The following is a 15,684-nucleotide window of genomic DNA, read 5'->3' on the forward strand; positions in this document are numbered from 1 at the left end:
TGATTGGACAATAAAAGAGCAAAAGCACACCAATAACATCGCTCTGCACCCTTCTCCTCTCTCAGGAAGTATTAGATGGACAACACTGTAGACCTTGGTTGGCTTAGGCTTCATTCACACTCGTGCGACTGGTCATGTGACTTTGGACATCAAAGACAGATGACAAGCTGCATCCCTTTCTTTTCAATGGCACCTGTTCAAATCGGTGCGACTTAATCTCTTTGCGACTGCGCCATAGCCGAATGTTGGCTACAGCCGTCAAATTAGGTCCTCCTGTGCTCACGCTGCCTCAGCAGGGATCTGTGATCGCTGCCTCCGATCGCAGATCGGGGTAAAGAGCCAATCACAGCGGCTCTTTACCATGGGATCAGCTGTGCCAAATCACAGCTGGTCACAATGTAAACAGGGGACATCTGCACTGAAAACTAGGGCTCTGATCATCAGTGTCCTGATTATCAGTGCAGCCCCAACAGTGCTGCCAATCTGTGCCCATCAGTGATGCCTGTCAGTGCCAATTAATGTCGCCTCATCAGTGAAGGAGAAAAATTACTCGTTTACAAAAAAATTTTATAATAATAATAATAATAAAAAAAAAAAAAAAAGAAAAAAGAAGAAGAGGTTTTTCTTAGTTTCTAACATTTTTCGGTCTTTTTTCGTTTAACAAAAAAAAAACCCCAATGCTGATTAAATACCCCCCAAAGAAAGCTCAGTCTCAAAAAAAAAAAAAATGATAAAATTTAGTTTGGGTACAGGGTTGCATGACCACACAATTGTCAAAGTGCAACAGCGCTGAAAGCTGAAAACTGGCCTGGGCAGGAAGGGGGTGAAAGTACCCAGTAGGCAATTGGTTACAGTGGTAACACTTTGAAAAGGTGTCTGCACTACATCGGTGTAACTTTTGATGTGACTTTGGTCCAGAGAATGTAGAGTCAGATCAAAGTCACAGCAAAAGTCACATCAAAGTCGAACTGGAAATCATGGGACTTGGGAGACGTGCTAATGTGATTGGAGCATTACAGTTCTCCCCCCACCCTATGTGCAGAAGATTACAGGAGCCCGATATGAAAAGGTCCAGCTTCTGGTCTGATGAACATTAAAGCGGTTGTAGACCCATTCCGATGACTTTTCCTTAAATGGACAATTGCAGGTTTTAAAAATTAGTTGCGCTATATGAATGCCTCCTTCCGTGTGATCTGTATATTTCATGTCACCCGTGCATGCGCCGTATGTTCTATTATTCCGGTGTCTTGCCGAGAAAGTTCCTTCGGCGGATAAGGACCCCCCTGTACTGCGCAGGCGCAGCGCTTGCGTAGTACAAACTACTAGGACCCGCCGAAGATAGCCGAAGCTAAAAACCTTCAATCAGCTGTACACGGCGCCTGCGCCCTAGGTCCAGGTTCAAGCCCCACCATCCAAGTGCACCTAGAGGGAGAATAAAAAAGTGTCGAGCGAAGCGAGGCCATGCCTGAAGCGTGGCGAGCGAAGCGAACCCGCGAGGGGCCCTCTTACAGGCGCCGTATACAGCTGATTTGCAACTATTCGGCTTTGGCTATTTCCGCCGGCTCCTACTGCGCAGGCGCAGCGCCTGCTCATTAGAGGGAGGTCCTTATCCGCCGAGGGGAACTTCCTCGGCAGAACACCGGCAAGCAGAGACCCTCCCGGAAAAATGCAGGGTCTATGCCGGGGCTGCGTCATTTCCTAGCGCCGCTGTCAGCCCCAACATCACGCAATAATTGCTTATACTTCCGCATTGTGAAGAGGCTTGGATACCTCAATTACTGCGCATGAGTGGGATTATGGAGAGGAAAAGCTACTGCGGGAGGAAGTCAATAAGAAAACAGACGCGGAAGACCACAGTTACTATAACGCCGGCTAATATTGAGGATGAGCTTTTCGAATATAAAAGGAAAAATGACATCAAGAACGGTTTTTGGTATACTCTTAGTGCCCATGTTATTGCAAATTAATATTTACATTTGAATATTGTTTAAATCTTGTATATTTTAGAGTTTACTACCGCTTTAAGTTTTTGATTTTTTTTTCTTTACAGCTGCTTTGAGAATATGGACGTTTCCCTGTCCAGATGCTGATTTTTTTTTTTTTTTTTTTAAAAGGTATCTTAATTTCCATATATGGAGTAGAATTTTGGCTTAACACCAATTTCACCTCTGATACTCATAATTAGCAGAATAGGTTCAATACCAAAAAAAAAAACGAAAAATATAACATCCAAGTCAACCTAGGCCCATTCTAAATCTGCTCTTCTATTTACCTGCTGCCAAGTCAGCCTTAAACGCTCAAAATGCTCTTTGCCGTCTTCTGCACAGTCACTGCATGTAAATTTGAAGAAATTGTCCCCTTTCAGATGACTTGGTTGGTCACCTCTGAGCTGGCCTGAAAATGAACACATGACCGAGAAGATCCTTAGTAATCTGGGTCAACAAAAAGAAAGCATTTGACATCAAGTTAAACCTACAAAGATTTAAACTGACATACGATTTCTAGTTCTACACTTCACAGGAATCAGTAGGGCAAGTCAGGTTTACAAAAGCTCATTATTATTTTGTATCATGACTAAAAAAAAAAAAAAAAAAAAAAAAAAAACACAACACACACCTTTCCTCCCACAAGTCTAGGCAAAAGTCATTTGGTCTCTGGATACCAGAATTCTGGGCGTTTTATGTAATTATATAAATGCAGGAAGTCTATTTTTTGCACTAGAAAAGTTTCTGTATGGGAAAATTCCCCTAAAATAAACTGTTCAGCATACACAATACAGTGCAGCAATATTAAAGGGGTTGTGACCCCTTGTGTTTTATCACCTTAATGCATCTTATGCATTAAAGGTGAAAAAACTTCTGGCAGTGCTAGTGCTTTCTATTGGCTAAAGAAAAACATCTGAAGCTGTAAAACGCTTGTACAGTGCCTTGAAAAAGTATTCATACCCCTTGAAATTTTCCACATTTTGTCATGTTACAACCAAAAATGTAAATGTATTTTATTGGGATTTTATGTGATAGACCAACACAAAGTGGCACATAATTGTGTTTTCAATTTTTTTTACAAATAGATGTGAAAAGTGTGGCGTGCATTTGTATTCAGCCCCCTTTACTCTGATACCCCTAACTAAAATCTAGTGGAACCAATTGCCTAAAGAAGTCATCTAATTAGTAAATAGAGTCCACCTGTGTGTAATTTAATCTCAGTATAAATATGGCTTTTCTGTAAAGCCCTCAGAGGTTTGTTAGAGAACCTTGGTGAACAAACAGCATCATGAAGGCCAAGGAACACACCAGACAGGTCAGGGATGAGGCTGTGGAAAAGTTTAAAACATGGTTAGATTATAAAAAAAAATCCCAAGCTTTGAACATCTCACAGAGCAGAATGGGCAAAAATGGGCAAAAATGTCACGCTCTAGATGTGCAAAGCTGGTAGAGACATCCCCAAAAAGACTGAGAGCCCTTGCACACTGGGGCGGCGTCGGTGGTAAAACGCCGCTATTATTAGCGGCGTTTTACCGTCGGTATGCGGTCGCTAGCGGGGCGGTTTTACCCGAGAAAGGGTTAAATACCACCGCAAAGCGCCTCTGCAGAGGCGCATTGCCGGCGGTATAGCCGCGCCGTCCCATTGATTTCAATGGGCAGGAGCAGTATACACACCGCTCCTTCACCGCTCCGAAGATGCTGCTGGCAGGACTTTTTTTACCGTCCTGCTAGTGCATCGCTCCAGTGTGCAAGCCCTCGGGGCTTTCACACTGGGATGACAGCAGTGGCACTTTCGGGGCGGTTTGCAGGCGCTATTATTAGCGCAATAGCGCCTGCAAACCGCCCCAGTGTGCAAGGGCTCTTACAGCTGTAATTGCAGCAAAAGGGGGTTCTACAAATGATAGACTCAGGGGGGCTGAATACAAATACACACCACACTTTTCATATATTTGTAAAATAAAATAAATAAATAAAAAAAATGAAAACCGTTTATAATTTTTCTTCCTCTTCACAATTATGTGCCACTTTGAGTTGGTCTATCACATAAAATCCTTTTTCGTTTTTGGTTGCAACATGACAAAATGTGGAAAATTTCAAGGGGTATGAATACTTTTTCAAGGCACTGTTATACAATTCTAAAATGCTTTAAAAAAGCTTTAAAAATAACACCAGTAAATCGATACGCTCAGGTGTGAATGGAGCCTAAGATTAGATATACACATATGGCCTTGCTTTTTTTTTTTTCCTAACCATGGTCCATGGAAAGGTGTAGACTTATCTTTGTATAAGAGTAGTTTATGAAAGTCCAACTCCAGCCAACATTTTTTTCTCTATTTTGGACAGTAAATAAGAGACAAGAACTCTTTCTGGGTTTTAATGTTGAGCAGAAATTCACTAATTTCCAAAGTTAACACAAAAAAGAAGCAATAAAATTGGGCAATTAAAACCGACAGTTTCTGACCCTTCCTCAAGTCTCTAAAATAGCTTTTATTTCCAAAAATCTCTTCCAAAATGGAGAGATCCTGCTCACTTCCTGTCCTGGTGACCCCACAGGAAGCATGGGGCACAGAACCCAGTGGGGTAAAATTTTCTGGCACAAATTTCACCTTAAGGGCTCATACTTCCAGGCATAAAAAAAAAACACTTATGAAAATTATATAGGCAATGATGAGCTTTCACAAGTGTCCTATTGCAAAAAAAGAAAGTGAAAGGAAATCCCTCCAAAGTGAGGGAATTCGTGGTTGTCACCAAGGCGGCCAGAACTAGAGCCCCTATTGGAAGATTTCCCTCTATTGTTGTTCTGTCCAAAACGAAACAAAAAAAAAAACAAAAAAAAAAGAAGTTTTGCCATTATAGTTTTACACTATGTTACAAAAAGTATTGTGTCACCTGCCTTTACACGCACTTGAACGTTAATGTCATCCCAGTCTTAGTCTGTAGGGTTCATATTGAGTTGGCCTACCTTTGCAGCTATAACAGCTTTGACTCTTCTGGGAAGGCTGTCCACAAGGTTTAGGAGTGTGTCTATGGGAGTGTTTCACCATTCTTCCAGAAGCACATTTGTGAGGTCAGGCACTGATGTTGGACGAGAAGGCCTGGCTCAGTCTCCGCTCTAATTTATCCCAAAGGTTAATGTCAGGACTCTGTGCAGGCCAGTCAAGTTCCTCCAACCCAAACTTGCTCATCCATGTCTTTATGGACCTTGCTTTGTGCACTGGTCCAAATCATTTGGTGGAGGGGGGATTATGGTGTGGGGTTGTTTTTCAGGGGTTGGGCTTGGCCCCTTAGTTCCAGTGAAGGGAACTCTTAAGGCGTCAGCATACCAAGATATTTTGGACAATTTCATGCTCCCAACTTCGTGAGAACAGTTTGGGGATGGCCCCTTCCTGTTTCAACATGACTGCACACCAGTGCTCAAAGCAAGGTCCATAAAGACATGGATGAGCGAGTTTGGGGTGGAGGAACTTCACTGGCCTGCACAGAGTCCTGACATTAACCCGATAGAACACCTTTGAAATGAATTAGAGCAGAGACTGCGAGCCAAGCCTTCTCGTCCACATCAGTGCCTGACCTCACAAATGCGTTTCTGGAAGAATGGTCAAACATTCCCATAGACACACTCCTAAACCTTGTGGACAGCCTTCCCAGAAGAGCTGAAGCTGTTATAGCTGTAAAGGGTGGGCCAACGCAATATTGAACCCTACGGACCAAGATGCCATTAAAATTCATGTGCATGTAAAGGCAGATGTCCCAATACTTTTGGTAATATAGTGTCGTTTAAAGCTGATCTCCATGTTTTATGTCACTTTAAATAGTTTGTTTGAACAAGCTGGCCCAAACAAACTATTCACTTCACCAAGTGCTGCAGTGTCTCTAAGTGCTGTATATACTGCATGTAACTTCAGTTACATACAATGGTGGGTTCTGGCTGTGAGACAGACTTCCCATCTTACATTAAGAACAAAACAGAGTCGGTCTGAGTGGTGCTCAGCCATTCGTAGGCTGCCTTGTGTTCTGTGAACGAATACAAAAAGCTTCCTCTGATCGGCTGAGTGGGAGGGGTGAGCTGATGACATCACATTCTCAGACTCGGCCAATCAGAGGAAGCTTTGTATTTACTCACAGAATACAAAGCTGCCTGTGAATGGCTGAGCACCTCTGTTTTGGGTGTGAAATGGGAAGTCTGTCTCACAGACAGAACCCTCCATTGTATGTAGCTGAAGTTACATGCAGTACATACAGCACTTCGTGAGGCAAATAGTTTGGACAAGCTTGGGTCAAACAAGCTATTTAAAGTGACAGAAAACACGGAGATCTGCTTTAAGCCCAGATTCACATTGCCTTGACATGAATGTTGCACAACTTCCAATCCAACTTTGCCCTGCAACTTCAGTCCAACTTTGATCCGGTTTAATGTGACTTTTACACTCTATGGCATTGAAGCCGTATCAATGTCAGACCAAAGTAGTGCAGGAACCTTTTCTAAAGTCGGAGAGACTTGTGTCAGATCAGTTAAGACGGCTCTCATAGGGAAACATTTCATTTGACATGTCATGTGACCTGTGCTCCCACAAGTCAGATCCGATGTCTTAGCAGTGTAACCGAGTCAAATGCATAACCCCCATTCCTCCAAGTGCAGCCCACCTAGTCTGATAATTACCTCCAGCCCACAGTGATCCTTCAATGTATGGCCCTGCTTGGAGATAGGGCTGGGAAAAAAATTGATTTAAATCTTGAATCGAGTTGAGAGGTCAAATCGATTCAAAATTTAAGCAAATCGATTTTTTTTTTTTTTCACCACGCCGGTCCCAAGGCGCTGCGGGCATGAGTTTTTAGGCGAGGGCGCGGCTTCGGCCTAGTCCGCGGCTGGAATCCGTGGACTAGGCCGAAGCCTCGCCTAAAAACTCATGCCTGCAGCGCCTCCGGACCGGCGTGGACAGCGCGCCGGGCCTGAAGAGCTGCGGGCAAGGAGTTTTTAGGTGAGGCCGCGGCTTCGGCCTAGTCCGTGAGGCCGGACCCCACGGCCTCGCCTAAAAAGCTCATGCCCGCAGCGCCTCAGGACCGGCACGGTTTACAAAAAAAAAAAAAAAAAAAAAAAAAAAAAAAAAACCACTCGATTCGAATCGTGAATCGAGTTTTTTTTAAGAGAATCGAAGATTTTTTTTTTTTTTTTTTAAGAAAATCTCCCAGCCCTACTTGGAGCCCCACCACACAATCCTTACCGGGTCCTTGTCAGCCTTCATATGTGCACTGTGGCCCCATTTATTTCCATGGAGAGAGACACTCTGCAAGAGCCCTGGGGGCTGTCATGAGTACGGCTCCCCATTGGAATCAATGGGTCCTTGGCGCAGGATGAAGAGGACCCAGCAATGACCCTTTCTGAAAGGCTGTGTGACTTCGAGCAGGGTCCCACAGTGTAATATATAATATATTATAATTCACTATAATATATATATATATAATCAGCAAACATACTCAAAAAAGTCAGGAAAGGCAGCTCCTCTATATCTCTCATGACAGCCTTCCTTTAAATATCCACCAAACTCATATTAGATCTGCACTCAATAAAATCGAATTCACAACAACAAGATTAGTTTTGCGGTTTTCCTTCTTACTTTTCATAAGCAACTTTCTAGAACACAGGTGTCAAACACAAGGCCCGTGGGCCGAATCCAGCCCTCCAGGTCATTTCATGTGGCCCTCACACCTCTCCTGCAGCTGCAGAAGAGCTCCAGCCCTCCTCTAGACCTCTACTTTCTGCTTTCAAGCAATGCATCCAGCTTCTTCCCAGCAGCAGCATAAGGAAAGGGGGTGCACTGCGTTGTTAGGGAGAGTAGGGGACTCAACTTCTGATGGTGGGGTGGCTCTTGACATCTAATGAAAGGGGAGGGGATGCGCAGGACATCTAATCTTACAGATACAACCGGCCCTTTTGAGGACAATGATAATGCTGATGTGGCCCACAATGAAATTGAGTTTGACACCCCTGTTCTAGAAGATCAAAAATAAATAAATAAAATAAAAACTACAAAAAGGGAGAAGCACCCCATACATACTTTCTGGGATCCATTTCTGACACTTGTCACAGTGAAAAGGCATCTCCTCCATCCATGGTAGGTCTACCTCATCGCCAACATCACTGTTTAAAGAATCTCCACTTTGATCATGAGACAAGTCTACAGAAGCCTGGTCTTCAGACTCTACCAGCAACAGAGTCTCCCCTTCCACTTCCCCTTCCTCCAGACCTTCTGAAGCCGATGTCCTGGTAGCCTCATCGTCCATAGGAGTGATATGGGCTGATGTATCCATGACCTACGCTCAGCAGATGACGGGATCTGGCTAGAACAAACGTCTTAGGTCTCTATATACGGAACATGTGGCTCCCTATTCTACAATACAATCAGGCAGCACAGACCACACTGCACACACTTTCCTAGAGTTTAGGCACTTTTATTAGGAGGCCATAAGGTCTTTTTTTTCACAATGACAACTGAGTGTGATCTCTATGTAGAACAAGGCCAATCTGAAAATGTATAGAAAAGTCACAAATGATAAAAGTCAGCTGTCCTTGTTTCAGGCAGAAGTCCACAGTTGTGATTTGTTGGATGTTTCACTTAAAAACCTTCTCCCGTTCAGACTCCAGCTGTTTGGTTAACTCAATATGTTCATTAAGAAGGCGCAGGTTGTCTTGTTTCCGTCTCTGCCTTTCCAAATCTTGAACTACACCTTCACGAAGTCTCTGAAAGGAAATTGGAAATACAGTCCATTTTAGATGACAGTTGACCAGGTTATAAACCTCGTCACCCATTACATATGTACAGAGTCAAAGAGGGTGAGCTTCAACACATTATTGGTTTCTGTACTGGGAGCGAGTACGCAGCAGACACCAAGCTGGGAAAGACTGCTCTTGGTCAGTACTAACATTCGGGAATTGGCAAGACCGATCATATGACCGTTGTGAAAGCCAATCACAGTGGTAACATAATTAGGCAGACCTCCCCGCCCCCCTCGGGCACAATAGCCCAGTTAACTGGATGCCAGGGAAGGAGTTACAGTATATGTGAACCTTTACCTTGTAAAATAACCCATTCAGTTTAAAAGAGAAATAAAAAGGCAAAACGATTGTGGCTGCAAATCGTTCACAGCAGCCACAAGGTACAGAGCCACTCTATTTGGCTCTGCACATTTTGATAGTGATCTGAGCTGTCTAAAGCAGCGGTCTCCAAACTGCAGCCGGGGGACCAGATGTGACCCTTTGCTTGCTTTTATCTGGTCCTTGGGTCATTATTCCCTCCACTGTCAGCAACAGTGGGGCATAGATCTTGCCGCTGACAATGGGGTACTGGTCCTCTGACTGACGCAAACAATGGGAAACTATTCCACCTATTCCTACCAATGAAGGGGCACTATTCCTCCTAACGATGGGGCACTATTCCTCCTACTCCTACAAACGATGGGGCACTATTCCTACCAACGATGGGGCACTATTTCTCCTATTTATACCAACGATGGGGCACTATTCCTCCTATTCCTACCAACGATGGGGCACTATTTCTCCTATTTATACCAACGATGGGGTACTATTCCACCTATTCATACCGATGGGGGCACTATTCCTCCTATTGATACCAACAATGGGGCAATATTTCTCCTATTCCTCCTATTGATACCAATAATTGGTCACTATTAAGTCCAAGGACACAAATGATGGGGCACCATTTCCAGTGACGGGGCACTTTTTGTCCCACTGACACCAATGAGGGGGCACTATAACAGGGTATTTATTTCCACTGACGCCAGGACATTTTCTCCTCCCACTGGCCACAGTCAGGACCCCTAATGTTTTAAAGCGGAGTTACAACGTATAATAACATTTTTTTTTTTTTTCTAAATTCCTAAGTTCATGTAATCAAAATGTACCACTCACTTCTTTGGTGCATAATATCCCCTGATGTCTGTTTTTGTCTCTAAAAGCAACTTATATAACATTTCTTCGTGGAAGTTCTCATCTTGCCTGTGGGCATGTGAAGCCCACAAGCAGACACTTCCGGGATACGGTGATGCTGAGCTACCAGCATGCACCGCCCGTTCCCGCGCATTGAGTCCACGTCGCACTGTAAGCTTCCGACGTTGCCATCACAACGGGCGGAGTCGTCAGAAGTGCCCGCCCCGTTGTGATGGTTTCGGGATCTCGTGATGATTATCGGCAGCTAGCCACACTGACTCCTGGGAAGCTTGATTCTTAGCTCCCAGGAGTCAGTGCGCTGCCCCAGCAGACATTGCGCCCGCGGATCTGACGCCAATACCCGCGGGTGGCTAGGACAGGAAGTGCCACTTCAACAATCAATAAGGTAACCCTTAGGGGAAAAAAAAAAAAAAACAATTCTTTCCATTTGTCAATGTCTATAATGCCTGCTTCTGAATCAGCTTGATTTGTGAGATTGTGGAACTCCGCTTTAAGGGCAGTAATCTGGTCCTTTTGTATAGAAAGTTTGGAGACCCCTGGTCTAAAGGGGAAATGGCTGCTTGAGCATGTTTTCTGAAGTTCACCTTCACGCTGTTGGTTTTTTTTTTTTTCCATAAAATGGTGGTAAGAAGTGGTTATAGATATAAAATTGAAAGAAGAGCCCTCTCCGTCTTACCCTGATGCAGAACTGTAAGAAAACCAGCCAAATTATACACAGAATTGTGCTGCTCTTTAGCAAAAGGACGGGTGTGCCATTGATTCTTAATAGCACCATGAGGCTCGGCGCGTTTCTTGGACGGCAGTTCATTCCAATGAATGGGATGCTGTCAGCACAATGCACATACAGTATAAGAACCCAGCCCTAGGCTGGCCATAGATACTCTCCCGGTGGCGGGGTGTGGGCAGCCGTCCCTGGCCGGGGAAAACAAGGATTATTGCTAGCAGCTATAACTGATGGCAATAATCACATGCTAGAAATCCGACATGCTGGTTGTACCGAGTTGATCGATGGATTGACTTGGGTACAATCAGTCTGCCTATACATGATTCGAATCTCGACTGGTCCCCACTGAAGCAGCCGAGATTTGAACCATTTACGGCTGGCTTTAGTTTCATTTCACATCTGTGTGGCTGCATGTACGGCAGGCCATTGGTTTCAAAGGGCTACCCGATCTGCATTAGCCATTGCGCGGGGTGCAACGCAAGAAGAAAGGAGCAGGCGCTTCTTTTGGGGCGACAGCATTATGCGTTGTGATTTTGCCACGATTGCTGCGTGTTTTATCACCCGCCAATCACACCACGATTGCGTTGCGCGTTTTGCCACGATTCTGGAACCACACCAAATCTGCCTGCGATTCTAAACGCCTAGGTGTGAACGGAGCCTTAAAATTTTTAATGAAAGACTCATGTGTTTGCTAACACACAGTACTGTGATCCTAGGCTGATTATTTTTAGTTTAGATATTTTAAATCGAAGGGATGGGGGGGAGTTGCTTGCTGAATGCAGCAGAAAGCTGGAAATTTACTACAACTGGAGCAGACAGAATCTGCAGCAACTGTTAATGTCAAGCAATTAGCTTCTCGCTTCAGCTTGGTAAGTTGAGTTTTGAAAATGAAAGGCAAAAGCCGATTGGCTGCCATGCACAGCAGCTTCAGTTTTAGTAAATTCCCTCCAAAGAGTTTTATTGTGCAGTATCCAATCAGATTGTAGCCTGCATAGGTCAGCTCAATACATCATAGATTCTGATTGGCTGCTGTTAGTTCCTGTACGGAATAACAAGTATTAGGTAAGGATGTAGATGTATACAGGGGGTGCTGCCCATACACTGATAGGTGGTGTATTGTCCCATCGGTAGGGCTCCCTCCTGCCTGACCTTCACCAGTAACCTCCCATGTATCTGCAGAGCCACAGCACCGATCATCCACCGACCTCTCTCTCCAAGTTCTGCGTCATATGTACTCCGATCACCGTCCCCACACTCAGCACCAGCGAGATGCCCAGGACCACCTTAGACCGGGTAGACATGCCTGCAGCGGGGTCGGAAGGGGCGGAGCGATATTGGAACGCATGAGCTCGTGACACTGGAGCGCAACGCTGCGTGAGTACAGCCTATATCAGGTGTTATGGCATCATCTCCGGGAGATCCTGTGTTTGCCATGCTTGTTTCTGGCAAAGTTTAGACCATATTTATAGTTCTTTATTTTCTGGGAGTATGTGGAACGGATTAACATTATATAGTATTCGTTTGTTGGCAAACATTTATTTAGAATTGTTCATGCTTTTATTAACCACTTGCCTACTGGGCACTTTTTACCCCCTTCCTGCCCAGGCCAATTTTCAGCTTTCAGCACTGTCACACTTTGGATGACAATTGCGGGGTCATGCAGCACTGTACCCATGATTTTTTTTTCTAATTTTGTTCACACAAATAGAGCTTTCTTTTGGTGGTATTTAATCACCACTGAGTTTTTTTATTTTTTGCTTAACAAACAAATAAAGACCAAAAATTTTGAAAAAAAAACAAAAACGATTATATAGCTTATTTTAAAATTTTGTAAACAGGTATTTTTTCTCCTTTACTGATGTGCGCTGATGAGGCGGCACTGATAGGTGGCACTGATGGGCACTTATAGGGGGCACTGAGGGTAGAGTTGCCACCTCATCCCTCTAAAACCAAACACGTATGAATTACACAGGTTCTGTGGCTGATTAAGGTGGTAATTAAACTCACTTAGGGTTCATTTACACTTGCTTCGGGTTCAACACACATTAATGGCTAGTTTACACTTGCTTCAAAACATGGCTTGGGACAGGCATTGTTAAAGCTCTCTGAACACCAGTCAAAGCTCCTGTCACTAAATAAAATGGTCAGCTTACAGTCCTGTTTACACCTGTTTTTGTTTTGCTGTGCTTTGGCTTCACTTCAAAAATTATACCCCATGTAGTGGTGCTTCAAAGTGTCTTCAAAGCCTCCATAGAAGTCCCAAAGTGGCAAAGCTTACCTGAAGTCCCACCGAAGCCTCACCAAAGCCCCATCGAAGCACCAAGCAAAAGCAAGGTGTAAACAGGACTGTATGCTAACCATTTTATTTAGTGACAGGGGCTTTGACTGGCGTTCAGAGAGCTTTAACCAGCACGGTCGGCTTGTTTTGGGAGGACATCTATGGGCGTCCTCCGGAACTCGCACTCACGGAAGTGTCTGTGCTTACTGGGTTCACGGGACCCGGCGCAACACAGATCGCGGTAAAGGGCCAATGACAGCGGGGTCAAACTGGGGTCATACAGAGGTCCAGCTCTCTTCTCTCCTCACACCGATACAGAGTGAGAGGAGGGAAGAGAGATTGAGTGTCAAACAGTGAGTGTGCAGTGATTTGCAGAGTACAACAGTACCCAGCAGTGCCGTACAGTGCCACACAAGTGCCACTACAGTACCCATCTGTGCCACCAGTGCCACTACACTACCCATCAGTGCCACTACAGGACCCATCAGTGCCACTAAAGTGTCCATCAGTGCCACTAAAGTGCTCATCTGTGCCATCAGTGCCACTACAGTGCTCATCAGTGTCACCTCTGCTACCTCAGTGCCCATCTGTGCCGCCAGTGCCACGTCAGTGCTCCATCAGTGCCACACCAGTGCCCAGTGCCACTACAGTGCTCATCTGTGCCACTACAGTGCCCATCGGTGCCACTACAGTGCCACGTCAGTGCTCCATCAGTGCCACGTCAGTGCTCCATCAGTGCCACAACAGTGCCAAGTGCCACTACAGTGCTCATCAGTGCCACATTAGTACCAATACAGTGCTCATTTGTGCCATCAGTACCACATCAGCATCACTAGAGTGCTCATCTGCACTACTACAGCGCTCATCTATGCCACTACAGCCTTCATCTGCGCCACTACAGCGCTCATCAGTGCCACTACAGTACCCAATATTGCACATCAGTGCCCATAAGTGAGTGCTCATCAGTGCCACCATATCAGTGGATCCTCATCAGCACTCATCAGTGCTACCTTATCAGTGCACATCAGTGCCAGATAATCAGTGCATCCTCAGTGTGGTGCATTAGTGTACATCAGTGCAACCTTATCAGTACCCATCAGTGCACCCTCATCAGTACCCAGCAGTGCACCCTCATCAGCACCCAGCAGTGCACCCTCATCAGCACCCAGCAGTGCACCCTCATCAGAACCCAGCAGTGCAGCCTTTTCAGCACCCAGCAGTGCAGCCTTATTAGACCAGCCTCATCAGCACCCATCAGTACAGCCATATCTGTCCAAATGCCCCTACCACAGCAGTTTGTCACCACAACCCACAGTCACCAGTATGGAAAAAAGATTTTTTTCTGATGAGGAGGCATACCAACTGCTTACCTTGACCGACGAGAGCGGCAGGGAGCTCTCTGAGTCTGCGTCTGATTCTGGTTCAGAATATGAACCTGTTGTAAGCAGTGGGTCTGCTACAGAATCGGAGGAAGAGCAAAGTGTGCCCATGAAACAAAGACGTTCTGGCATGGAGCAGCAGGCTACCACAAGTAATGCTATGGCATCAACCAGCAGCTCAGTGCCATCCACCAGAAATGCAGTGGCATCAACTAGCAGCTCAGTGCCATCCACCAGTAGCACAGTGTCATCCAGAAGAAATGAAGTACCACTGCAGCAAAGGCCAAGAACTAGTGGGGTGTCATTTCGGCCCCAAAGCGTTAGGACTCATGCCGGCCTTCCCTATGCCCTCGAAAACCTTCTGTGGCTTCCCCCTAATTCAGGAGCAGCAAACATCCCCCCTTTCACCACCCAGCCAGGTGTTCCGGTGAACACAGAGAATTTTGCCCCTATTGATTTTTTAAATTTAAATTTTACCCAAGACCTATTATCCTCCATTGTGGCCCAGTGCAACCTCTATGCACAACAATTCTTAACAAGCAACCCTGGTTCAAGTTATGCCCATCCCTTTGAGTGGAGAGCATTGACAGTGGAGGAATTTAAATTATTTTTAGGCTTAACATTCAATATGGGACTCACAAACAAAAAAAATGAATTATACTCCTATTGGTCCACCAACCCCATCCACCACATGCCAATCTATTCAACCATTATGCCAAGATCAAGATACCTTATGATAATGTGTTTCCTCCATTACAATCAGAACACCAGTGCCCTCCCCGAAATGACCCATCACATGACAAATTATTTAAAATTCGGCCACTTCTAAATTTTTTCTCTGAGAAATTCCCCCAGTTATTTATCCCCGACCAAAATATCAACGTGGATGAGTCATTGGTCCACTTCACAGGCAGGCTTGGCTTCAAGCAGTTTATCCCCAGCAAAAGGGCTCGATATGGGGTTAAGCTCTACAAGCTATGTAACCGAGGCGTACATCTACGCCTTCCTGGTGTACGAAGGCAAGGACACCCAACTGCATCCCCCTGAATGTCCGGAGTACATAGGAGCCAGCAGAAAAGTGGTTTGGGAGCTCGTATATCCACTCCTTGGAAAACGTTACCATCTTTATGTGGATAATTACTATACAAGCTTGCCCCTCTTCCGCAAAGCTTCCCGCAAAGGCTCATTACCGAAAGACTACAACAAGGGGAGACGGCGTCTTTGCGGAATGAAGAGATATTGGCTCTCAGGTAGAGGGACAGATGAAACGTCCACATGCTCACAACGATCCACAACGACACCTATGAGATGAGAATGAGAAATGGGATCAGTACATCAGGTATGATCAATTT

General features: G+C 45.1%; 2 protein-coding genes across 3 annotated transcripts in view; both read right to left on the reverse strand.

Annotated features, from left to right (window-relative positions):
* Positions 1 to 8,299, reverse strand: part of KAT14 (lysine acetyltransferase 14) — a 55,827-nt gene extending 47,528 nt beyond the window's left edge. For both annotated transcript variants that reach the window (XM_073628165.1, XM_073628163.1), the window contains exons 1-2: positions 8,042 to 8,299; positions 2,273 to 2,394 (exon numbers count right to left, since the gene is read on the reverse strand). In XM_073628165.1, the coding sequence (XP_073484266.1) occupies positions 2,273 to 2,394; positions 8,042 to 8,294 (375 nt within the window). In that variant the 5' untranslated portion in view covers positions 8,295 to 8,299. The remainder of the gene's footprint in view (positions 1 to 2,272; positions 2,395 to 8,041) is intronic.
* Positions 8,300 to 8,414: 115 nt separating this feature from the next.
* PET117 (PET117 cytochrome c oxidase chaperone) lies at positions 8,415 to 12,054 on the reverse strand. Its single transcript, XM_073628166.1, has 2 exons — positions 11,881 to 12,054; positions 8,415 to 8,724 (listed from the first exon to the last, which is right to left on the reverse strand). Exons 1-2 carry the CDS (start codon positions 11,974 to 11,976, stop codon positions 8,596 to 8,598), a joined length of 225 nt encoding a protein of 74 aa, XP_073484267.1. The 5' UTR covers positions 11,977 to 12,054; the 3' UTR covers positions 8,415 to 8,595.
* Between the last annotated feature and the right edge of the window lie 3,630 nt (positions 12,055 to 15,684).

Source organism: Aquarana catesbeiana, linkage group LG04 (assembly GCF_042186555.1).
Source record: "Aquarana catesbeiana isolate 2022-GZ linkage group LG04, ASM4218655v1, whole genome shotgun sequence".
Classification (NCBI taxonomy): Eukaryota; Metazoa; Chordata; class Amphibia; order Anura; family Ranidae; genus Aquarana; species Aquarana catesbeiana.

Bases quoted from the DNA above. Each gene is read 5' to 3' on its own strand.
- PET117 (XM_073628166.1), bottom strand. From the start codon at position 11,976: ATGTCTACCCGGTCTAAGGTGGTCCTGGGCATCTCGCTGGTGCTGAGT. The intron at 8,725-11,880 runs GTCGGTGGATGA...ATTTCCTTTCAG, and splicing joins CGCAGAACTTGGAGAGAGAG to AGACTTCGTGAAGGTGTAGT.